Source organism: Mytilus californianus, unplaced genomic scaffold, assembly GCF_021869535.1.
Source record: "Mytilus californianus isolate M0D057914Y unplaced genomic scaffold, xbMytCali1.0.p SCAF_53, whole genome shotgun sequence".
Lineage (NCBI taxonomy): Eukaryota > Metazoa > Mollusca > Bivalvia > Mytilida > Mytilidae > Mytilus > Mytilus californianus.
This window is the reverse complement of record NW_026262705.1, coordinates 952,317-979,044: the sequence shown is the minus strand read 5'-3', so window position 1 is coordinate 979,044 and position 26,728 is coordinate 952,317. Positions and strand designations below refer to the sequence as shown.

At 33.5% G+C, this 26,728-nt stretch overlaps 1 protein-coding gene across 1 annotated transcript in view; it reads right to left on the bottom strand.

Moving 5' to 3' along the window:
• Positions 1-3,567: 3,567 nt before the first annotated feature.
• LOC127703873 (GTPase IMAP family member 7-like) overlaps positions 3,568-26,728 on the bottom strand; it is a 52,271-nt gene continuing 29,110 nt past the window's right edge. Inside the window, exons 2-5 of the mRNA XM_052207949.1 lie at positions 21,272-21,333; positions 14,772-14,837; positions 7,642-8,473; positions 3,568-4,936 (exon numbers count right to left, since the gene is read on the bottom strand). Of these exons, the coding sequence (XP_052063909.1) occupies positions 4,924-4,936; positions 7,642-8,473; positions 14,772-14,837; positions 21,272-21,323 (963 nt within the window). The 5' untranslated portion in view covers positions 21,324-21,333 and the 3' untranslated portion in view covers positions 3,568-4,923. The remainder of the gene's footprint in view (positions 4,937-7,641; positions 8,474-14,771; positions 14,838-21,271; positions 21,334-26,728) is intronic.

Below are 26,728 nucleotides of genomic sequence, written 5' to 3'. Positions count from 1 at the left end.
TGACCTTTGAAACGACATCACCCGTGGTCGGGATCGGATCAAATTGTTTTAGTGTCTTTAATCGGTAGAGTTGTCGTACTTGCGAGCGAAACGTTAGGGTTACCCATTCATTCTACACAGGGACTGCATTGATTTTGCTGTGTGTATAAGGCTCGAAATCTTTCGCTTATTGCTGAGCACTTCCAACAACTGTACAAATAACAAAGCAAAGGCGCTTTTAAAGATAGAGCAATTATATATAGTATGTTCCGAGTTTTTCTTCCATTGGTTATACATTACATGTATGCGATACACAGGTTACAGGTCTGGCGTTTCCATCTTTATCAAATATTCAAAACCGCAGTAACAAATACCAAATACATGCATGCATATGATAAATGTAAATACCATGATACTATCTAACAATAAATTACATACATTCCATCTACACCAATAACCCAAGACCTCTATATGTAATGAGCTAGTAATAACAAGAAATAATTCAAACTAATTTTAATAATACAATCGACATAAGTAAAAATGTCGGTATTCATTATATTTTAAAGTGTGAATGTACAAAATCATACAACCAAAAGACAAAAAAAAAAGCATGTTATACGTACAAATGCGATCATTATTTTATCTAAAGACAACATGAATATATATATGTAGGACTCGGATGTGCGATGGGGACGCTGAAGTGCGATGGTCACGCTGAACTGCGATGGTCTACGCCGAAGTGCGATGGTCCATTCGCTGATGTGCGATGGTCTATTTGACGCATGATTGCTAGTTTGAAATCCACAGATGTGCAATTATTAAGAGAAGTACATGTAGATTGTTTTAATAGTTAGTATATAAATTTACATTTATTATTGTCTATGTCTGTCTGTCCTTAATTACAGTTGCATACTAAATGAGAGACCGTCCTCTTTGATTTTCTACGTGTGGACATAATTTTGCATTAATATTTTATCTTTACTTTGTTCCTCTTGTGAGTTCCTCGTTTACCGTAATATTATAAAATGGAGAATGTCTGCGGACCGGTATGTATTTAATGAATTTCACGCTCCATCGTACGTAAAAAGGAACCTTTTGTAGATTTCGAAAAAAAATCGCTACAGAAGGTTAACTTTCCCTATCTACCAATCCTCCCCGTTTCTCGTAGTATTTAAAGTTTATAAGCCCTTTATCAACGTAAAAACCTAGACAACTGCTTTTAACATACAAAGTGACTTCTAAATCGACATGAAAAGCTTGTAGTTTTGTGTAGACCATCGCACTTCAGCGTTACCATCATCGCACTTCGGCGTAGCTATCAACAAGATAGCGTCACAATGCCACCATCGCACTTCAGCGTGATCAAAAAAGCACTTCAGCGTCAAACCGTCGCACCTCAGCGTGACCATCGCGGTTCGGAGTGCCATCGCGGTTCAGAGTCCTATATATATAAGAAGTTGTATTTTAATAATTAAAATAGAAATGGTGTAAATTGGACAGGAAGGTCACATCGTGAATGAAAATCATAGGCAATTAAGTTTCTTGTGTGAAACTTGGCAGTCATATCGATATGCGGGGGAACAGAACTTTCTGGAGAAGAGATTAAGAATGTTTGGATCCCCAAAATAAACATTAACAGGTCGCAAGGTAGATTACAGTGCCAAAAATAACCAATTTCAGTGGCAATTATGCATATACAACTGTTCAACATCACCATATTTTGACTTTTTTGCTTATAGCAGTTTGATAGTGGCAAAAGCTTCCGTTCATCGATATGCAAATTCAGAAAAAAGGTCGTTTCCTTATTTTGATTCCAACCAAGATACGCACAAACTCCGTTGACAATGTTTATAACGATATAATAGTTTCAAGACTGTTTTTGCATTGCCTGTATTGGCAAAATCTATTTATTTTCTTTTCATTTTTTATGTTTCAAATATGGTTGAATCCATGTATTTAAGAGAATGCACCCGCTTAGATGTTTTGCATGCTTGACTGATGATAACGAAGACTGGCTGTCCAACGTCCAGTGGCAAATTAAAAAGATATTCAAGACAAGAACACGGTAAGGCGATATTTCAAATGTGCTATTTTACAAGGTAACAATCCAAGAAGACATGTTACCCTACCATACACATTATTCTGGCTCCGACAAGTCTTTGGACTTATTCCTAAAATGCCGCGTACTTTGCAGTAAAACAGCTAATACCAACTTTCAAATGTTTGGTTTGACCCGGCCTGGGTTCAAATCCACAACCTCGAGCAGTCGAGACACAGAATCGGTATGCTTTACTGTACATAATTGAATTTTATGTTGTCAGTCTGTAAAATCAGGATTTAATTAACTTAACATTATCAAAATTTTCTAGAATAAGCTTAAGGTCACGGTCATATGAACCCTGTTAGACAGAAATCTATAATATTGAATTTAGGAACCATTTTACCGGATTTTCAGGGAAAAGCGTGGCTAAAACTGAAAGAAGAAAAGTTTAGATTGTGCAGTTTGTGCAGTTTGCAATATCATAGAATATATCACACTCCTATAGGCAAACAACTTGAAAATCTTTTAACTTTGTTTTGCAAATAAATTTCTCTCAACATTAGAAAATTCTAGAATTCACAAATATTTGTAAAAGATACACATATGCAAAGAAGTATTCATTTGTGTAATCTACAAATTTCACCTTTCCAGATCTTTTTGTTTCCGTGAATTAACAATTGATGTTATCATTATATTATCTCCTTTTAAACCACTTTCGAAGAATGTCCTTCACCGAAAATATTCGCCAATTATGCACGCCTTTAGGATGTCATTTACATAAAAGAGGGGCCCGCCTGTATCCCTGCATTATTAAAGTTCATCAAGCGTCTTCGTTTACGTTATTATGCAGGATAATCTAATAATGTTTGTTCCGTTGTTACTTAATCACACAATTCCCTAATTGCAGCAGTCCTGATTATCTATTATAAGAATTTAATTTGCCGAATAATTCGTGCAATATAGCATCATATTTTTTCAACCACTCGCTCAACATAGGATGGAAGTGACGATGCCCTTATCGCACGAATGATGTTCACTAAAACCACAGTTTCTGACGGGAATGCAACGAACTCGGAAGTAGTCTATTGATATGTAAAAAAAATTAAAAAAAATGAAATGACTGATACAATGATATAATATTTTTTTTTCTCAAATATATTATAATAGATGAATTGCAGTCTTCTCTTGACACACACCTACATGTAAAATCGCTTTAATTGCACGGAATTTCGGTATATAAACTGTAGGTCTTTAATAAACACCAAATATTGACGTTTAAAAATTGATGTTTAGAAAAAGAAAGCAAAGTCATTTAACATCTTAATTGCCCTCAATACCCGAAATTGTGCGGGTTCCTGTCTAGTTCCATACAACAATTATAGTTGATCACACCCTCGATATATGTTCGGAAAATGGACGCTGGATGGACGATGAGTGCAAGTTACACGAAGAATTAACGGATACTAAGTCATGAGCGTTACACGAACGATGAATGCACGATGAGTAACTGGCGTTACATGGGGGGGGGGGGGGGGGGGGAAGGAGGGTAGTCAACGCAAGATACACACATTATGATTAATGAGTAAACAAAAACTAGAATAATCACGATATAATTAAACATGATAAACTTGTTTTATAAAAGAGCCCAACTGCAATTGGAATTATATCACAATGGTAGATAAATTGATATTGCAGCCCAATACACTTATTTTATGTTATAAACATTATTTTATATTAATATTATTTCAGTTTGTTTTTCTATATGAATAGGAATTTTAATAAAATAGCATAGTCATCTGTAGAAAAGTGATATACCTGTTTAACGTCACATGTTTTAAAGTGTACTTATGGTAAAATGTTTGATGTACAATTGCGTTAACATAATTGTCATTACATACATTTTTGTCCCCCCTCCCCTGGAATATGAAATAACACAATTACTGTCTTTCATAGAGGTATATATGTGGTTTATTTGATTTTTGAAAAACCACATATTTACATCGTACGTCATCAATGGACAGTTATTAATATTTGTTTAGCACAAAGCATGAATATTTAGTACAAGTATCAGTGATAAATTATGATGCAGTCTGAAATTGCCGAATTACTCTTTTTTTATTTACGTTTGATCAAATGTCACTGATTTATACACAACTATATAATCAACTACGAATGCCTGTTTTATATTAACAATAGTTTAATAGTGTACAAGAAATAGACTTGTCACGGAAACGGGGAATGTGTCGAAGAGACAACAACCCTACCAAGGACGGAAAACATCCCTAGGCCACCAATAATGGGCCTTCAATGCAGCGAGAAAATTCCGCACCTGGAGTCGGGCTTCAGCTGACCCCTAAACATTAATGTACGACACTAGTTCAGCGAAATGGACGTCAAACTTAACTCTAAAACATACAAATGAACCAAAATTTAAAAAAAAACACACAAAGCTTACTTATTTATTGTGAATTTGTTTTCAACCTGAATGTCATGAAATGTTTGCCACTGGATATTAAGCATACAACAATCATGCAATCATTGAAAACATATTCAAAGGATTACTATACCATGTATGTATATGTATAAAAAAATATATTGAATAATCAAATAAATATAGTATTTAAAAAAAAGCAAAACTTTATAATATTAATTTAAAATACTTCACTCCTTTTCACCTCCGAAAATCAAATGGCCTTCCCTTTAAAACTTCCATTATAGTTTTTAATCTTGTGTTAACACCGTAGAATGTTACTAGTATAGTGCCATTCAGTTTTGGTTCCAATAGTTATACCATTAAAGCAGAATCTTAATGAGTTTGCATATAAATAGAACTATCATGGGGGATACTATCTCACAAAGGTACGGTATTGTTCCCTCTTTGTTAATTCTCCTTATCTTGACTTCTACATTACTATGCTGAAAAAGAAAATAGACGATTAAAACAAATAAAAAATAACAACTTATTCATTATGTTTAGTTGTATGTATGTGTGTTTGCCTATTTTATTACGTTATGATAAATATACATGTGGAAAACTAACAATTGTTAATGTTTCCAGTTTCGGCATGTGCCAGAAATGTGACCAATATCGTTACTTATCCAAAGAGAACGGTTTCGACGGCCTCAAAATAACACGTCTCAGTTTTTACCAACTATGAAAATAATCGAATCCTATTCCAGTCCATTGCAAAATCAAATCAAAAGTTTCTTTATTCCCATATGTTAAGAACTATAGATGGTGACTTTTTGTTCATTAATAAGTACCTACATTCGTTGATTTCATATATTACACCTTGTGATCCGTTTATTTGTCAATCGCCAATGGCAGTCAGCATGGTTTAAGAACATTTGTTGTTCGACCTGTTAGTCAAATGCGTTTTGTTAAAATATACTTTTTCACTTCTTTTGGTCTTTTGGAAAATGTTGTTTGTGCTGTATTTAGACCCCTCTAACAAGAAATTTGTTTTGCTTGCACACGTATAAAAATTGCGGTTTTTATCCAACGCAATCATAGGTTTGAACGTTGTTTTCAATTTAGACTTGTATATATATATATATATATATATACATGTCTGGATTCAGAATATTTTTTTTGTCATCTGCTTGACCACAATCATCAAATTGGGAATCAGAATATTTTTTTAGGAAAAAAACATACCCCACCCCCCATATATATACATGTATATATATAGAAGTCTATAAAAAGGACCAACCAGCAAATTTACTATGTACCGGATCGTCTAGAATAGACAATATTGTGCAGATATGGAAAAAATTATATAAGTCTAGAGATTTGCACAACGATACTAATATAAGATGGTATTATACGAAGATGCTGTTATTAAATCGTGTTGACAAATATTTCGGCTCAACAAATAGCCTTCCTCAGTGTCAATAATTTTAACAATACTGATTGTATGTATAAAAATAGCTCAGTAATACAGGTAAGTTTTGGTCTAAGGATTTAATCCAAAATCCTGAACATCATAATATAAAAAAAAACGATACTCAAATATACGTGACTGTGTATATTTTCATCACAAGATGAGTGAAAAATAAAACTTAGTATTTTTTATTGATGCCGTTTGGATGATGTACATTTAGTTTCTTTATCCAAAAGCTTTCCCGAACCTGTCGCTGGGCATCACTCCAGTGAATGTTCTGTTCAATCACTAGGATTTTCATGCGGTTAAAGTCATCCAGTTTGTGACCAGACTGTCTGAAATGCTGAGAAACTGGGAGAAGTGGCTTCTTAGAGATACCACTCCTATGGCCATTGAGGCGTTTGTGGAAAGGCTGCTTTGACTCACCAACATATTGGAGGCCACAAACCGAACATTCTTGAATGTAAATAACATTCATACTTTTGCAGGTAACACTGCAAAATATCCTATAGTTATTTTCGGTTGCCTTACTGTGAAAAGTTGATGAGTGATGCATCTGTAGGCAGCATTTGCAGCGTTTTTCATCACACGAACGACATTCTCCAGAAGTACTTCTATTATCAGACACTTCAGCCCGCACCAGCAGGTTTCGCAGAATATTGGGTTGCCTAAAAGCTATCATGGGAGGCTTGGGAAAAATCTTGGATAGTTTGGAATTCTTTTCAACTGTTTTCCAATGCTCACGAATGACACTGAAGCTATTTTTGAGAGATGGGTGGTAAGTAAGAACACATGGAGTCCTTTTATTTTTATTTGTATATTTGTATTCTAACAGTTTACTCCTTGGAATAGTTTCCGCTTTCTGAAAACCTTTTTGGATAGTTCTGTGTTTGTAGCCCCTTCTCTTCAGGCGGGTTTCGAGTTGACGTAGTTGTTTTTTAGTTGTTTCTGTGTTGGAACATATTTGCTTGACTCTGAGTGCCTGACTGTACGGGATGCTCTTAGTACAATGAGCAGGATGGCAACTTTTAGGGGACAGATATTGGTGAGTGTCAGTTGGCTTAGAATATAGATCAGTGGATATGATGCCATCTGTGAGCGAGCTGGAGGTATCAGGGAAGGTGATTTTGGATTTAGATTTCTCATGAGTAAATTTGATACAAGGATGCTACCGGTGGGATAATTAAGGGACCTTATTCAATTTTTATAGGGCACTAATCTTAAATACTTTATCCTTTCGCCCATAATATTCCCAAAGTCCGGGAGTGCAGTCAGGAGAAACAATGGGAATATTTATTGTTCCTCTCGGCTGCACAACTTGGTAACTACTGCAAAACATTTACCAGGATATAGTATAGACATTCAAAATCAACAGTAGGATTTTAGCGAGAAATCATTCAAAAAGGGAACCTTTGTTTTTAGTTTAATGAACATAACAAGTACATTGTACCTATCAGTTATAAAATGACATTTCATTAGGAACTATCGTTTTTTTTTGTTTTTTGTTCCCCTCTCATTTAAATTTTTTTTTTTTTTTAATTTAATTTAATCTTTTTTATATACATATATACATGTAAATACTTTATAGTAACACAGTCAACTCTGTTTTTGAATTCAATGCGCAATTACTATATAAATAAGCCGCCTACATTGTACCAAAACCAATAACAACAACAACTTTTCAACGTTATAATATCTTATATATTGATTATAGTTTTCTTGTTTATTCGTTCTTACCATTTATTTTGTTTATCCACTTTTCCCGCCGTTTTCATCTGTTGCTCTAAATTCTCTCTAAGTTGATCCCTCAAATTGTCTATCTCTTCTTTATGCTTAATTAGAAGAGCTTCAATGTTAGCAGTATGTTTTGCTTCCAATTGTTTGCGTAGTTCTTCAAGTTTTTTTATTTGTTCTTCTTCTTTCATTTTTTCAATTTTTTTAAGCCTCTCTTCTGCATCTATAAAATCTAAATTTGTATAATATGTCTGTTTGGATTGATTCATTTCAGTAACTATGGATATCAAAAGATGTCTTTGTGTTTCTTTTTCATGAGGAGCTGGATCTCTATTATTAAAAGCTACTATTCTATTTCCACATTGTTTAAGAAACGATTTCAAAACATTGTCTTTACCGATATAATCTTGTAAACTCATTTTGTCAGCTTTTAAGAGGTCTGCTCCAGTGAAAACAACTACAGCATAACTGAAAAACGTTTCCCCAAATATTTCAAAAAAATCCTCAAAACATTTTTTGTCCTCTGCAGTGAATCGTGTCGCAGTTGACAAAACAAAAATAATCGCATGAAGTCCAGGTGCCCCTACATTTATACAAGTTTTAATTGCATCTTGTACATGTTGACGGCAGTTTTCGTTTCTAGTGTCATACAACCCTGGTGTATCAATTACTAATACTGATCTATCTTTCAGCTCGGAACGCCTTGTTTTGACATGTGTTGTCACCGATCTTGCTTTTCGTTTCGACTTAAAAGCATCTCTGTCTAGAATTCTGTTTCCTGTAGAACTTTTTCCGACTCCAACTTTTCCTACTAGAACAAGTCGCAATTCATTTTCTGAAAGACATTGCATCATAAACTTATGATAATCTGATCCAACAAGTGTGTTTCCTGTTCCTTCTACGAAATACATAGCTTTGTATATGACTATTTTAGAATGCTTTTTGAAAAAAAAAATGAGTTTTCAAAAAAGCTTCTTAATACTTTTCAATGTTACTGTATTGTTTTATCGGAATATAATGTTGAAGTCATAAACAAAGCAGTTTATTTTTCACAGACAATTCAACACAGTCGTCCTTTCAGACGCGTTCTTGAATTGGTAACACTTACAGTCAAAATATCCAATATAAGATCATTTTCAAAGCAGAATGAGAAAAACTCGTCATTCACAACTTATGAAAGACGAAATATTGCCTAGACCTTGCAATAGAAGCTCTGCAGTTTAAGGTATACACGCATTTGTTTTCAAAATTTGTTGTCCTACACACTGTAAATAAAAATGTTGTTGAACACGTATTTTGTAGTAAGGTCATGTTTTTGTGAAACAAATATGATGTATATGAAAAAAGGTGTGTTTGGTTGCCAATTAGACAACTATCCACGAGAGTAAAAATGATGAAGTTTAAAGCAATTATAGGTCAACATCTACATACGACCGTCAACAACGAGAACAAATTATATCGTATATAGATATAGGAAGATGTGGTATGAGTTTAATTAGTTTAAACATATTTTATTGTCCAAAAAATTGACAATAGGATTAGACACAAGTTTTGCAACTTAGAACGTCTTCTCCAAAGTATGAAGTGTGGTATGAGTGCCAATGAGACAACTCTCCATCCAAGTTACAATTTATAAAAGTAAACCATTATAGGTCAAGGTATGGCCTTCAATACGGAGCATTGGCTCACACCAAACAGCAAGCTATAAAGGGCACCAAAAAGTTACTAGTGTAAAACCATTCAAACGGGAAAACCAACGGTCTAATCTATATAAAAACGAGAAACGAGAAACACGTATGAACCACATAAACAGACGACAACTACTGTAATCAGATTCAAATATAGACTAGTATGACATCACAACATAGAAAAACACATTATAAAATATCAATTGGAAGGCTTAACTCAATCAAAGAACGTAAATAAACACACAATGAACTACCTTTGATTGAATTTGACCTGTGACACCTGAATGCAAATACACAGTTAATAAAAAATTACAAGGGATAAATAATTAAAGTCAAAAGTAAATAAACAGGTTAAACAAAGTTAAAGTATGATATCACTGTGAAATGTCAAATAATTTTTAGAAAACCATCACTTTTGAAGAAACCTGCGTCATATTATACACAGGTAAATGAAAATAATTTTGTTGTTAAGTAATCTTCTTCTTCTGTGTGTATAAAATCTTCCGTTTAGGAATACCAAGAAATTTCTTGATGAAAAAAATGTGAAACAATTGAAACGAGAACACTTACGGCCTAATTTATGCAATGCAATTTACGAAAAACAATTATCACAGACATGACCCGACGACAACCGGGGTTAAATATGTTTGTGAGCTCTCAACCCTACCCTTACTTGGGACAGCGGTGTAACATCACAACATGCATGTAGGAACAGACTGAATAAATCCGTTGTAATTGGCTTAACTCAATAGATCGGTACGAAGCAAATAAACCAACTAACATTAAAATAATAGACACAAAGCACCGATATAGCAGGACTCTGAAAACTAGCTAAAAGCAAACTACAACTTATAAATAAATCACGTCTTCCCAGACTAAAGTATCAATCAGTATACATCCAACGGATGTAGTGTAAGGACGTCATAAACAGTCTGAGAAACGTATGACCATGTCTAATGTTGTCTACCGTTTAACAGTAAAAACCGATAAACGACACCAGGTTTATCATTTTGAACGCCAGAAGCGTGGTTTGTCTTCATAAGAATCAGCCATGACCCTCGAATCAAAATTGTAAGAAGGTCATATGAAAAACGAAATTCAAGAGCTAAGAAGTCGACAATTTCAAAACGTTGAGCCATAACAAGATGACGCCAATCTATACCTGGTGGTAGAAAAACCTTAATACAATATGACAAAAACAAATTATCTCTTGATCTAGAGGAAGCTTCTGTCCAAATTTTATAATAATCCATGAAATTTTAACAACATTATTTATGTTAAAAATCGTGTCGCTATACATTAAGCCTAAACCAGCGACGGCGAAACACTAAACAGGTCTTTCAACTACGTGTTCGCCAAGAAAACCGCTTATTTTCGAGTAAAACGTTTTCAACGAAGAAGTTGTTTGTTCCTATCAGTTAAATCATTTTGATAAAATAGTCGCGATTTGAACGGAAATTCAGACTTTCATCATAAAAAAAAAGGTATAAAACTTCTATATTGTATTAACTGAAAACACGTTGACCTAAGAGTAATATTTTTGGCTTTTTTCACTTAAATATTAAGCATTTTTTGTTAAATTCAACTTGACAAATTTGTTGCAACAATCTAACATTCTTTTTGGGGTGAATTATGTATAGTTCTCAATACACCACGATGCCATTTTCTAATTTCTTATGATAGTTTAGATTTCTTTTTGTCCCAGTCATTTGCGTAAGACTAATAACCATCTGTGTTCTTACCGTGTTGCTTAGTCTTCCGTGTTTTGTTATAGAAAATTGGTTAGGGTTAGGGTTAGGGTTAGGGTGATATGTTAAATTATCCCACTAATGTTCCTGATAAAAGAAAAGAGGTAACAAAAATAAATTTTACTTAAGAACCAAACTAAACTGTAGATAAATTTTAAGAGGGCTCAGTGTACATGTAATGTGAACATTATTTCTTTTTTATAACGCAATATGGACTCTTACAAGAATAACAATTTGGTACATTATTAAAATTTGAAATAATCATATTAAAATGTATTTTCCATCCTCAATTTCATTATTGTAGATTGTTTGGATATGTGGAATGTATTTAAGAGGACTACCTTTGACTAATGATTTCATCATCTTGAATAATTTTAAACCATTGCTTTACACTCAGGCTACAAATATTACCATGACATTTCAAATTTACTCTACAATGTGTTTCTACTACGCATTTAAATAGGTATTCCTAATGAGAACATGTGGAAAAACACACAGTAATATATGATTACTAGTGTTTTTGAACACCGGTACACTACTGTTATCTTTATTGGCCTTTTGTTCGGGTACCCCAAAACTGGTTATATTCAACAGACCCTAAACATAAAATGCAACAGTGAATTTTAACAAACTTTTGCAGATGAAGCATGGACTACTACGATTTCTATAATGTAAATATAAGAAAAATTATATCAGAGGAAAATTTTGGGATTATCAAGGCCTACCCTTTAACTGTTGTATATATCTGTTTCTATATTTCTTTGCCAATTTAACCCTTTCTGAAACCATGGTTTAAAAAAAATCAACTTGTTAATGACCATGATCTCAATAGATGATTAGTTAAGTGAACCGATCACGATCTTTACCAGCTCTCAAGATGAAGTGTATGCCGTTGAAATTAGGAATAGGAACGTAGAGGCACTCGAAAGTTATTTCGTTTTATCAAATATCAAATTTTATTTGATAATCATAAGGGAAACATATTTTTATAAAGTTACTCGTGGATTATCAGATTTATCTAATCTCGAAGCCGATACTCGGATTTTAAAATTCAACAATTTAACTATCTTGATTTGATAAATCCGATAATCCACTGGTAACCATGTAAGAATCTTTATTTTCCTAGCTTCGCCCAAATTTGCAATAGTAAAACCTACTTTTATCATAAGTCGAGATTGAAATACTATACAATTATATTCAAATGTTCAAACTTGCATATTCTGCGGTTTCCAGTCTGTTTGAAATTTTTAAGATTCCAACATGCATTCTTGCTTCTACAATGTTTGCAACGATAAGTTCTTTGTTTACATTTGGACGTATTAAAACATACTCTAGGCGAAACTCGGGTACAATGTAGGTATTAAGATGTAGAGAGCCTAATAATATTTAATCGACACTTATGTTGTGCTGTTATACCACTTTCCCAGGTTAGAGTAGGGTTGAGCGATCACAAACGCGTTTAACCCGCCACACTCTTTATGTGCCTGTCCCAAGTCAGGAGCCTGTAGTTCAGTGGTTGTCGTTGGTTCATGTCTGTCATATTTGTTTTTCTTAAATTGTTTTGTTATAAATTATGCAGTTAGTTTTCTGAATTGAATTGTTTATTTTTTTCATGCCGGGGCCTTTTATAGCCGACTATACGGTTTGGGTTTTTTTCTCATTGTTGAAGGCCGTACGATTGCTTATACTTGCGTACATCCACTTCATTTGAACTTTGGTAGATTGTTGTCTAATTGGCAAATATACAACATCTCATTATTTTTATACTATAGGTAAAAATGTCAAAAATTGGGTTACAGCAGTCAACATTGGGTTATAATCTTAATCCCTATAAGCACAAACAACTATGTCAACAAATAAAAACAAAATGGCATACAGATACTCTATAGACAAAGCACATACGCAAAAATGAAAGACAAGAATACACAAATGAAGCACAACCAGTTATGTTTTGCTAAAACAAATATATAATAATGCTTTTAATTGTTTGAAATTTTCTGAAAATATGTTTAGAGTTCAACTTCACTTATATGTGCATGGGGTCAATATTTGAAATTAAAAGACGTAGGCAGAAATGATCATCAATATACTCGCGTTTATTTAAATCTTTTCAAAGGAATATAAGTATAAAAAGAAATGATGTATATTTCAAGTACTAATTTAATACCGCAAGGTTTTTGGTAGTGTCTGTATAGGTTTTCAATATTGGAAAGAGGCATTTGGTGACCTTTGACAGTTAAACAATCAATAGAAATCTTAGATACGAGTTGATTCCAATATAAAAATCAGTTGAAAAAAAAACTTAACTCATAAGATCAATACAAAGCAGAAAAACATCAAACAAAAACATCGACCGGACGTGGCAGGGTATTTATCCATTCATCATCCCTTGTAACAAAAAGGACAACTAAGTACAGATCTGAGAGTATTCGCAGTTACTGACAAAGCCAATCACAACTAATAAAAACCTGTCTATATAACAGTCCTCCTAACACCTTTAGAACAGTGTCTGACAGTTACAACTTACACATTGCTAGAACAGATCCATGCAGTTCAATTTTAACATAGCTTTTTATTGTTCTACTCTTAAATCAAAGAACGGAGTCTAACAGTTTAATCTTTAGGACATTTTAAAACATATTTATTCATATTTAGACAAGATTTTAATTCAAATTTTTTTCTTAAATTTATCTTATTTGTCTCATTATTCATTTTCATCTATTTATATTTTACTTCTATTTTTTTTTCATTTTCTTTCTCTTTTCATCGATCCAATGTTTTGGCGAATAAAAATATTTTTGATCGAACAATAGAAACAAACATGGAGAAATAATAAAACAAAATCATACATTATAGACTGTGTTTATTTTTACTATCAATCCGTTTTATCTTTGATATGACATTATTAACTTGAAAATCGACCCAACTGCAACTGTTTTAATCACGATCAGAGAACGGCTTTTCCTTCCGTCATTATCAACTGTTCCATCCTAGAACCGATTCTAACAAAAAATTATACCTTTGAACAGTTTTAGACAGTTCTATCATAGAAGACATGAGAAAGATTCCAAAGGGACATTCAAACCCATTAGTCAAAAAATAAACTGATAACACCATGGCTAAAGAAGAAAAGAAAACGACAAACAGACGAACAACAATAAACAAAACACAACATAGAAACAGAAGACTGAGCTGCATGAACCCTACCAAAAACTTGGATGATCTGGTTCTGACAGTTTGAACTTACAAAAGAGAGGTGAAAGATACGAGAGGGACATTCAAACTCATAAGTCGAAAACAAACTGACAACGCCATTGCTTAAAAAGAAAAACACCAACAGACAAACAATAGTACACAAAACACAAGAGTTGTACCATCAAGGATGTATAAATATTTGCATCCATATAGAGCAATGAACCATTTTCATATGCACTAACTTTTTTTAAAAATTATTTATTATTACTGTCGTCATAATCATCAAATATGGATAGAAAAACCAACAGAATTTACAGGTATTTATAGGCATCACCTTCGTTTTCTAATTCATCAGTGATACCTGATACTGATACCTTCCTGTGAATTTCTGTGCATATTTCTGGTGAAAACTGCTTTTCAGTTAAATGAAGTGGTAAATGTAAAAAATGTACGTTTATTTTTCAAATGTTCCAAATACACACTAGTCTTACAAAATACCTACTTTTTGTTTGATTTTCTGGCACTTTTGTTGATGGAGAGGATATCATTAATGCTCCGGTACGGTCAACTGCAACGAACAAACGTACTAAGATAATGAATATGACGTACAAAAAGCAAGGCGAAAAACATACATGCCTATAAGAGCTTTCTTGAAATTTCACGAAAGGTACGTACGAATGACGAATCATACGTAAGACCCGCTTGACATTGTGTTTGAGGGAATATTTGACTTTTGAATAATTTTTTTTTAAATATAACACTTAGATGTAATCGTAATCAAGATAGTAATTGGACTTCAGTGGCGTTTCGCCTAAATTTATGCCTATTAAGAACCATTACACTGCATAAAACATTACATTGGAATTTCGGAATGAAGAAGATACAATACAATTTGCTTAACATAAGCTTTTCAGAAGAAGTTCCCCTGGAAGTTCAATGATAGTTCTAAATCACAATAACATCTTTAAATAATTCGACGACAGTACCAAGGCAAATATATTTGACTCTCATCCACCCCCCCACCCCCCCCCCCCCCCCCAAAAAAAATAACACCAGACTTTCTGAATTCTATATATAGAAACCCCCAATTATGGTAAACACTTAAACCCAAAAACTATTATTGGGCTCGTTTGATAAGTCATATAGAGATTCTCGTCCCCCTTCGTTAATACGCTTGCCGCCTTGTGGTGAGTCCATAAACCAAGTGGATACAGGTCTTCAAGCGTACCTGTTGAATCTTTCTATCAAAGTGTTATGTGCTTTCTGCCAAAAATTTTTACATGCAAATCTAAGCCAAAGACTTGTAAATTTTATCGTTAAATTTAGAGCATCATACTTCAAGAATTTCTTAAAAATAGTCATTGTGTAAACTTTGAACAAAATGCTTGTTTGAACAGTTCCCGCGCAAATGTGTGTAATAATGGTTCACATAAGCTACGTATTGGACGTAAGTGTACTTTATACAATTTTTCTTTATTTTGAGATATTAAATGCGTATTTGACTTTTTATAGGCTAAAATATTTTAAGATAAATTTGATTTCGAAAAAAAAATATGCAGTTTTACAGAATTTAACATATTATATACTCTCAGTGTTCCCACAAGCTAACAACATAATTATAACATGGTTTCATTTTCTTTTGACTTTGTTCTCAATTGCCAAATTATGGCCAATGATCTCAAATAAGAGATCTTAGATCAACGGTTTAACACAAACAAACCGTGCTAAAATAGTTAATGAGCGATAACTTTTATACTTAGTTTAACAAGACAGTGTTATTAGATAAGAAATCTTACAAAACAAATATACAGTGCAAGACAAAAACGATAATCTCTTATTTACGATACTCATTATCAGAATATAATCGAACGGTATCAGCACTGAAACGATAAAGACTTATTAGAACAAAATTAAAATGTCTTTCTACAGGAAGTTGTTAACAATTTGTAACCAGAACAAATTCATAAGATTTTAATTTATTTATTAGAAATAACAACAAAAAGTTATTCTATTCTGTCAGTACAAATGTACCATACCTCCATTGCAATAACCCCAGCATTTTGAACCCCATTTAGTTTTTGTATGTATATTGTTAAAAGTAAAATAACACAATTCTTGAATTCAAAGGAAAATTCAAAACAGAAAATCCCTTATCAAATGGCAAAATCAAAATCTCAACCACATTTAACAATTGGAAAATATAATAGTCGTATAATAACTAAGGAAGAATACTCATAAGCAATGTTTCTTGATCGCCAAGACTAAAATTGAGCAAAGCGATATACAAAGACGTGCAAAAAGTATTCGGTCACAATGACGGCGTGTTTACGTTTGGAAATGCAAATTGTAAAGTTCATGCTTGTGCTGTATATATATATAAATCAACCAATAAAATACAACAAATATACAAAATTACCTTTAATACTTTGTTAGGTGTCCTTTGAGCTTGATTGCATTTAATATCCTTTTCGGAATCGATTTGTACATACACTGAATATAGACAGGCGTAATATTAACCCAAATACGGTGGATTTCTTGGAACAATTCATTTTTAGCTCACATGGCCCGAAGGGCCAAGTGAGCTTTTCTCATCACTTGGCGTCCGTCGTCCGTCGTCGTCCGGCGTCGTCCGGCGTCGTCCGTCGTCGGCGTTAACTTTTTACAATTTAGAACTTCTTCTAGAGAACCACTGAATGGAATGAAACCAAACATGGCATGAATGTTCCTTATGAGATGCTGACCAAGTGTTGTTACTTTGTAGCCGATCCATCATCCAAGATGGCCGCCAGCGGGGGACTTAGTTTAACATAGGACCGTATGGGAAATGCATACAAATGACTTCTTTTAGAGAACCACTGAATGGAATGAAACCAAACATGGCATGAATGTTCCTTATGAGGTTCTGACCAAGTGTTGTTACTTTGTAGCCGATCCATCATCCAAGATGGCCGCCAGCGGGGGGACTTAGTTTAACATAGGACCCTATGGGAAATACATAAAAATGTCTTCTTTTAGAGAACCACTGAATGGAATGGAACAAACATGGCATGAATGTTCCTTATGAGATGCTGACCAAGTGTTGTTACTTTGCAGTCGGTCCATCATCCAAGATGGCCGCCAGCGGGGGACTTAGTTTAACATAGGACCCTATGGGGCATACATACAAATGTCTTCTTTTAGAGAACCACTGAATGGAATGAAACCAAACATGGCATGAATGTTCCTTATGAGGTTCTGACCAAGTGTTGTTACTTTGTAGCTGATCCATCATCCAAGATGGCCGCCAGCGGGGGACTTAGTTTAACATAGGACCCTATGGGAAATACATACAAATGTCTTTCTTTTAGAGAACCACTGAATGGAATGAAACCAAACATGGCATGAATGTTCCTTATGAGGTGCTGACCAAGTGTTGTTACTTTGCAGTCGGTCCATCATCCAAGATGGCCGACAGCAGGGGACTTATGTTAACAAAGGACCTATGGGAAATACATACAAATGTCTTCTTTTAGTGAACCACTGAATGGAATGAAAACAAACATGGCATGAATCTTCCTTATGAGATGCTGACCTAGTGTTGTTACTTTGTAGCCGATCCATCATCCAAGATGACCGCCAGCGGGGGACTTAGTTTTACATAGGACCCTTTGGGAAATACATAAAAATGTCTTCTTTTAGAGAACCAATATATGGAATGGAACCAAACATGGCATGAATGTTCCTTATGAGATGTTGACCAAGTGTTGTTACTTTGCAGCCTATCCATCATCCAAGATGGCCGACAGCGGGGGACTTAGTTTAACATAGGACCCAAGGGAAATACATACAATTGTCTACTTTTAGAGAACCACTGAATGGAATTAAACCAAACATGGCATGGATGTTCCTTATGAGTTGCTGACCAAGTGTTGTTACTTTGCAGTCGATCCATCATCCAAGATGGCCGCTAGGGGGGGGGGCTTAGTTTAACATAGGACCCTATGGGAAATACATACAAAAGTCTTCTTTTAGAGTACCACTGAATGGAATGAAACCAAACATGGCATGAATGTTCCTTATGAAGTGCTGACCAAGTGTTGCTACTTTGTTGCCGATTTACTGTTCAAGATGGCCACCAGGATATTTTATTAAATAACGGGACCAATATTAATCAAAATTTGGCCTCAATCATTATTTGGGTATCTGTTATGATTTTTTATCTATCTTTACATGATTTCTAAAACCAAAGTAGAGTCAGGTGAGCGACACAGGCTCTTAAGAGCCTCTAGTTAGATTTAATCATCCCAGTGTTTCAAGTTTTCCTTTTATAAATAACCAAACGTTTTCTATCACGTTCAAGTCTGGCGACTGTGCAGGCCAGTTCATACCGTTAATTCCGTTCCGAGCTACAAACTCTTGGGTGGACCGTGCACGATGGACAGGGGTGTTGTCATCTTGGAAAATGCCGAGCTATCACTGGCCACAAATGTTCATCAAGTATTTTTTGGCATTTAACGGCATTAGTATTGCCTTCTATACGAGCAAGTGTGCCGACGCCATTCCAGCAAATACAACCCCAAATCGTGACTTGGTATTTTGTTTGTGATGTCCGCGGTTGAATAAGGTCCGGTCTCCACCCCTCATCTCTTTTTCGCCATACATAAAGACGTTCATCATGTCCTGTCATAATTTTTCTATCATCAGAGAAAATAACCCTTTTCTAGTGGTCCGTCCATCTCCTTTTTTCTCTGCACCATGCAAGTCTTTTTTTCCGATTGACGTCACGAATTTGTTTCTTATGCACACGCCTATGATACCCATGTTTATGTGAACGTTGATGAAAGGTACGTTTAGACCCAGGAAAACCATTTTCTTCGTTAAACTTATTTGTCATGTCACACAAAGAACTCCTCCGACTTGTCTTTACAATGCGTTCCAGCTTGCGGTAGTCGCGTGGTTTTACAAACAATGATCGGCCACTTCTTTGTTTATTTTCCACAGAACTTGTGTCTAAATATTTTTTAACATTGTCAATTTCTGTTGGCTTGGGGATTTTAAGTATGTCACCGATTTTCGACGAGAATACCCATTCTATAACAATTCTATAATAATGTTTTTGACATCCGTTGACAGTTCCTGACCTTTTCTACCCATATTGTTATTTTAATTGTTCCAACGATACTACAACAACAAACGTCACATGACGGTAGCCAATGTGATGCACAACGCTAAAGATAAATACAGTAATCATCAGTGACGTGAATGACGTAGGGTAAGGCCATTCAAAACTCAGTTACCTGTAAGAACGTTAACAAGACGCAATTATGACTGAATACTTTTTGCACGTCTCTGTAGTTGTAACGAAAATAAAATGTTGATGTTTTTCATTTTTATTTTTCGAAAGTCTCGTTCGTCGTCAAAAATCTGGTTTCTATATGATTTTGCGTGCAATTAAGAAGAACATTTGCTACTTTTGATTAACACGATGTCAACTCTTGTGCCATATGATTGGTTACGTTTCGCTCAATCCATAAACTTATGTCTTTTTGTACTTTTAAGGAAATATGTTCTCAAATTGCTACTGCAATGGCCATTTTAGAAAAACAAAAAAAATTTCGAAAGACCCCATGGCCTATGGAAAAATGATCTTGCAAAGTTCTTGAATTTAATGTTCCGAGAGATATTGGTGAAGTCCTGTCGCTCAATACCTCACAAGTTACTACATCTCAAGCGATAAAAAATGATTAAAGATGTGAGACCACTTCCATCAGGAATGAACATGTAAATTTGTTTAAATCAGGGATGTTAGGTCTGTATTTTCATTTACCGTGGTTTATTTTCTAGACTCAACGCTTCTTAAATCGGTTACTGAAATTTCATTAAGTTTTAATACACTTTTTGCTGATTTCTGTTCAAAATGAACTTATTATAAAAGTTCCCTTTGAATTTTGCAACTTTTATTTGCCATCACTGGGAAGTGATTTCCATTTTTGAAGTCTGATATGCATGATTGATATGAACACATCGACGAATTTACTCTTCTCCTAATTGGGTGAAATATTCTTGTATATTATGTTAACATGGTTTTACATAATCATTGTGAACCATCTGATGATTTCTTATTCATAAGTCGGAAAATAGGGGATTATTTATGAAGAGAAATTCAACTGTATTTATAAGTGGTCGGGTAGCATCTTTATAAACATATTTCTATCTGAGAATATAATTCACACTGGTACATTGAACTCATAATGTTTATGCCTACATCATTTATAAAAAACGACATTCGTTTGACCTATTATGATTACAATGAGGTTGCGGACACCTTTTGAGATAGGCAAGAGGGAGATACCAAAGTGATATTCAAACCCTTAATTCAAAGACAAAATTTCAACGCCATAGCGAAACAGGAAAAACAACAGAAAGACGACTTGATTCGAGATTCTTATTTGACGTCCTAATATCGCTTTGTAAACACTATTATGACATGAAGGTATTATTTCTTAAACTAAAGACTTAGCAACCCAAACTCCATCGAAACTAGATGCTACAGAAGTGTAAGCATGCTAATCATTTGCTGTGTTAAAGTAAAAAATGTATCATCAGTTGAAACTTAAATGCATAATTCATAATAATATATGACCACGTACATACAGAAAAGAAAATCCACATACAATAATTAAATTTTGTTTCTACCTTAAGTGCTTAATATCTGTCTACCAAAAGTCGTGATTTGGTGGGGTTCGTGTTGCTTAGACTTAGTTTTCCATGTTGTGTCATCTGTACTATTATTTCTCTGTTTGTCTTTTTATTTTTGGCCATGGCGTTGTCAGTTTGTTTTCGATCTATGAGTTTGAATGTCCCTCTGGTATTTTTCGTCCCCCTTTTGAGATTAGTTTCCAATTTAAGATGTCACAACCAACCTTAATATTGTAAAGGTGATTCCAATAAAATAGAAGACAACTGTAATTTTTTACAACTGTTATCCTTAAGAGAAGGATTGATGTATTCTTTTTCACTTACCAAAATCACTGTCGTTTACGGTTTTTGAGTCATTATCACTACCCGCCATCATACGTGTGACACTGAAAAAAACAAGACTTTTAATTGTGTTTATTTTGAAAGTATTTTATAGCATATCAATGTGTAACTACTGGTATTCCAAAAATCTACATCAGATCAAATGGCACTGATATGATTTATCATATACCTTTTTAAAATACATTTTCTAAACAAATTATAAAGTATCGAAAAGTACGAAGATGATCATATTACTGTGAATCAAATTCTATAAAATATCGTACTGACAATTGACTTAAAGTTTCCTTTTCCCTATACTGTGACATAAATATATAAAGAATTCTTATGACAAAATCAATGCAATATTGAGTTATTATGAAAACCTTGGCTATAAGAATTACTTGTGTGTCACCATTACTCATAGAAACTTGGATGATTTTATGTCCCCACCCTTACATGCTGGTTTATCCCTTTCTGTACTTCTTTCTGACAAGGCATGATACACTACCTGTATCCAATCACATCTTATCTTACTTAAAAATAGTAAACAGTACCATTTAAACAGATAAAAATGACTGTTCCTTTCAATTTCTATTAATTTTATTCAAAACGTACAACATAACCTCAAATTCAAGATTGTTCATAAAAATCTCTATTCCATGCTTTAGTATTTGCGTTCCAAAATCTAAGGTTGTTATAAAATCCAGTTTTTTTTGTCTTGAGATGATAAGGACAAATGTGATTGACAATCAAAACATAAAATATTTAAAAAAAAAGCTGTAAAGTTGCCCTTGTTTCCTGTATTAATCTATAAAATAGCTGAGTTATGTCCCTTGGGAGTATCCATTTCTAAATCAGACTTTTCAAAAAGTAGAGAATGGAACATTAAACATGTTTGATATAGTAAAAGATAGAAACTACAAAATGAAGCACTATCGAAATATTTGCTGCATGAACTGCCAAGAATGTGAACAATTCTTTACACAGGAAAGTATAAATTTTATCTACATTTAGCCTGTATATTGGGACGTTTTTTTTCCTTAGATGAACACATTTAACACTGAAATTGTTTCTACTTTTACCAAATATTGCTTTACTCCATAAACAGGACAAACTAAACCAGATAGTTTCCGATTTTAATAGATTATGTCTTTGGAAACACCAAAGTAATACATTTAGGGTATTACACTGGCAAAAAGGCAAATATTTGAGTAAAAATATTTTTCGCAACTTGAATTCTAGTGTTTCTAATTGAATTAATCATTACAAAAGGTGAAAACAAATACAGAAGAACTAGCGTTTGGTGCATTTTATACAATAAAGCTAATATTGAATTCCTAGAATGAAGTTTTATATTATAACCCACCAATTTGACTTATCGTGATGACTAAGCACTTTTCTCAACACAGTATTCAAAATGTACTAATTAAAAGCTTTAAAATAGTGCAATATAACTGAACACTAATTGATTTTGATTTCCCTTGCTATCTTCTGTATAGGGAAAACGGTAGTATTTATTCTGTCATAGGCGACATTGATAACATTTTCGAAATTAACCACCTTTTTATAATAAAAAGCTGGCATTAGTACTTTATTATTCTGTTTTAGATATTGAAGTCAAATAGTATCATGACCATCTTCCAACGAAGCTTGTTTATGGTAAGCATGCCCACCATCATTTTATATCAAATGTATGAAAATTTGGATGTCTTTTCAAATAATTCTCAAGAAAATATTTCAATTGGTTTCAAAATGTATATTGTAAGTATACACACTGCAGTTGTTTATAGAGAAATAAAATAATTGTACCCTTACATCAAATCACAGCGCTCCTAAGTTGACTTCCTTCACCTGCCTTGGGTACACAAAAGGCCAACCTAAAGCCGGTAAAATGTTATACTACTTGTTTTCCCTAAACATAATTTGTGTATAGTCAAAGAGAATTTGCACGATAGATAAAGAAAACAAAAGTTGCAACCAGGGGGAAATTTTTTTTTGGGGGCAATCCAATGAAAGTGTATTCGGCTGATAAACTTAAACATATCATGTTTCAAATGGATGTTTATAAAGCTAAAGTCGCAACTTTTTGTTACTTCTGACACTTTGTTAGTAGGTATTCACAGTATTTTTTCTATTTTGTTTACCCTTTTATTTATATTCAATTAAGTATTACTTTATCGAGAAAGAACATACTATATATACAGTATGTGCTATTAACGACTTAAATTTTTGTTGTTGACGTCATTGTCAAATTAACACTTTTTTTGTCGTCTTTGCTAGATTAATGTGTATGTTTGTTTGAATTTTTAAGTCAGTTTTGTTGTTGATGTATGTTTACACAGTTTTATCTGCTGGATACCCATTATTGTCACATTTGGCAATTATGTCTCTTTGAGCTTCTCACCTAATTTTGTCAAAATAAAGGAAATATAAACAACTTACATACAAGTTGAAGATTTAGCTAGCTATCAAATCAGATTTAACCCACCATTTTTGCTGGAAAATGCCTGTACATAGTCAAATATTTGACAGTTGTTTTTCACTTGTTCCGTTGATTAATTTTTATAGACGTCTGCTTTTGTATAGTCATACGTGAATACATTAAGATTGTATCGGTGTTAGAGTGAGCGTCATGGAAATGAGTGTAGTAGAATCATGAATAGGAGTTTGTAAGTAAATAAAGATTTAGTGCAGTTCATTAGTCAAATTCTATTTTGGCATAAGTAACTTTTAGATACGTTTTTCAGCCATACTTTATACAGCTGCATCCATCTTTTTTGAATACTTTGTAGTCATATTTCATGATTTTTTACTGAATAAGAATAAAAGTGGACAAAGGTCAATATGTTGGTGAACATATCTGACATATACTTTATTTGTTCAATATGTTCTCGAATCTCCTCTATTACATTTTATATTGTAGCCTTTAAAGTCATACAAAGTAATCAGTGGTCACCATGTCAATACAGTGCTTTGCTAATTAATAAGTTTGTCCTAGTTAAATGATGTATGTGTTTTGCTGTCCAGTAAACAATATTTAAAGTATCAGAACCTTAACAGTCATTTTGATGAGGAGTCAACAAAAACATAGAATAGCAGTTCTTCTGTCAGTAAATACGTTCTATGTTTGGTAAAAGAGCATACATCATATTTATATGTTGTTTTTAAATTTTGCTTCAGTATCATAATGTATGTGATGAGTAGAAAAAAACTTGTTTATTCAGTGATTTTACAGGAATGAAAGGACATATACAAAGGGACTCAAAGAAAAAAAAAACAATTGACTTATTATTAAAATACTGGTTATTAGTTGCTTTCTTGTGGAATCTTTCCTTTTACGGAGTCAATCGTGACTTTCGGGACAAAAAAAAAGGATGAATATTCTGAAGAACAAAGAAGGCACCAAAATCCTTAATGTTTACCATGTTTACAAAACGTTATGTTTTGAAGTGATACTCAGATGATAGTGTTTTTAGCCTTCATGTGGTATAGGGGCCACTGAATGATGCGATAATGACCCCGCCACATTCTGTATGTATGTGCCTGTCCCAAGTCAGGAGCCTGTAATTCAGTGGTTGTCGTTTGTTTATGTGTTACATATTTGTTATTCGTTCATTTTTGTACATAAATTAGGCCGTTAGTTTTCTCGTTTGAATTGTTTTACATTGTCATTTCGGGGCCTTTTATAGATGACTTTGCGGTATGGGCTTTGGGCATTATTGACGGCCGTACGGTGACCTATAGTTGTTAATTTCTGTGACATTTGGTCTTTTGTGGAGAGTTGTCTCATTGGCAATCATACCACATCTTTTTTTTTATATTTAGATATGAAATATACATTGTGCGACAGACCGTTATATTGGTTTTATGTTTTATAAAAAAAAAATTAAAAAAAAAAACAACGCGGTGGCTTAAAGAAGACCAAATTTATCAACAATTTTCACGTTCGAAAAAACTTCTTATTTATCTTGCGTTTTCTTGATTAAAGGAATGATTTGACTCCAATGCGACATCAAAGGGTAATCGCAATTTTTGACCAAACACCATAAAGAAGGTCTGTATTTTTTTATATGTTTAGATATCCGCAACATGCTGAAGAATTAAGCTATGATTTCAGAGAATAAAGCATAAGACACATAGGTAAATAAATTTGCATGATGTGATGCAAATCTTCTGAGACACATTCGCATATTCTTTGACACAAGTAGTGTAACCTATTGTGTTGAAAGATATCCACTTTGTAGCACAAAAAATTTACTTGTTATTAATTCATCTGAAAGAGTTTTGTCAAACAGATAGACAAAAATATCTGAACCGTTCTTTTGTAACTCTAGCAGATATACATAGTTATCTATAACAACATTTATAGCGAAACCGATATCTATACCAGAGATAAAGGGAACATGTCAGTACAAACAATGGCATATATACAAGTGACATCAAGTGTTTACGGACGACGACATAGATAGTCAGCAACAACATACCCTTTATGAACAATGGCGAAATTTAGTTATCAACTTTTCAAAGCGAATGCATTAAATCAACCTGTTTGGTGTCTGTTACCAAGCAAGTACTGTATTGTCCAACACAATGTTAACACAAGTACCTGCAAAGTAAGGACGAAAAAATTTGATACCCGTGATACAAAACTAGCATCCCTTTTCAGTACTAAACTCCTTTTGATTTTATGTCGTTAACGATGTACCTCCATTACAAATGACATGACATTTTATTATATTTACTATCCTTTCCAAGTAAATATTAATTTCTAATATCAAACAGAACAGCGTTGAAATATTTCCATTGAATGGACAAAGTGTTAAAATCAAAGTATTCCTGGTGGTCCGGGGAAAATATATTCAGTCCAAACAAACGACCGGTCCTGTCTATCCTTAGCAGAGTATAAGAAATGTAATAATCTGAAAGTAGTTGTTAATGAACCTATCAGTAAATACATTTCCATGCCAAGAAAACAGCAAATACGTTTTTGACTGCTCGACTTTTCAATGGATCTTCCTCAGTGCAATACACATGAAATAATATAACCTAGGTTTTTCTTAATCAAGCTGATATCTAAAAAGAAGGAAATTCATATAAGTCTCAACCGAGTAAAAACCTGGCTAATAAATAAAAGACGTTCAACAAATCTACAACTAAATTGATATTTATATTAGAACAAAATACCAGTTTACACTTACCAGATACAAAAGATATCATGTCAGCAAAACTTATTCAGCTAATTCTCAAGCCAAATGGTAGTCTTTTCCATTGATATACATTGGATAGTTTGGATTTTTTAAACTCTTTTCATGTCTTTCTGGGTGTAGGATTTGCCATAACAAACGATGTTTATCAAGTGACGTAAAAAACGTGATATTGGTATCACGAATGACGTCAAATACATTGTCTAGATTGGCAGATGGGGAAGAGAAACATTTTCAGCCATTGAAATTTTGTTTA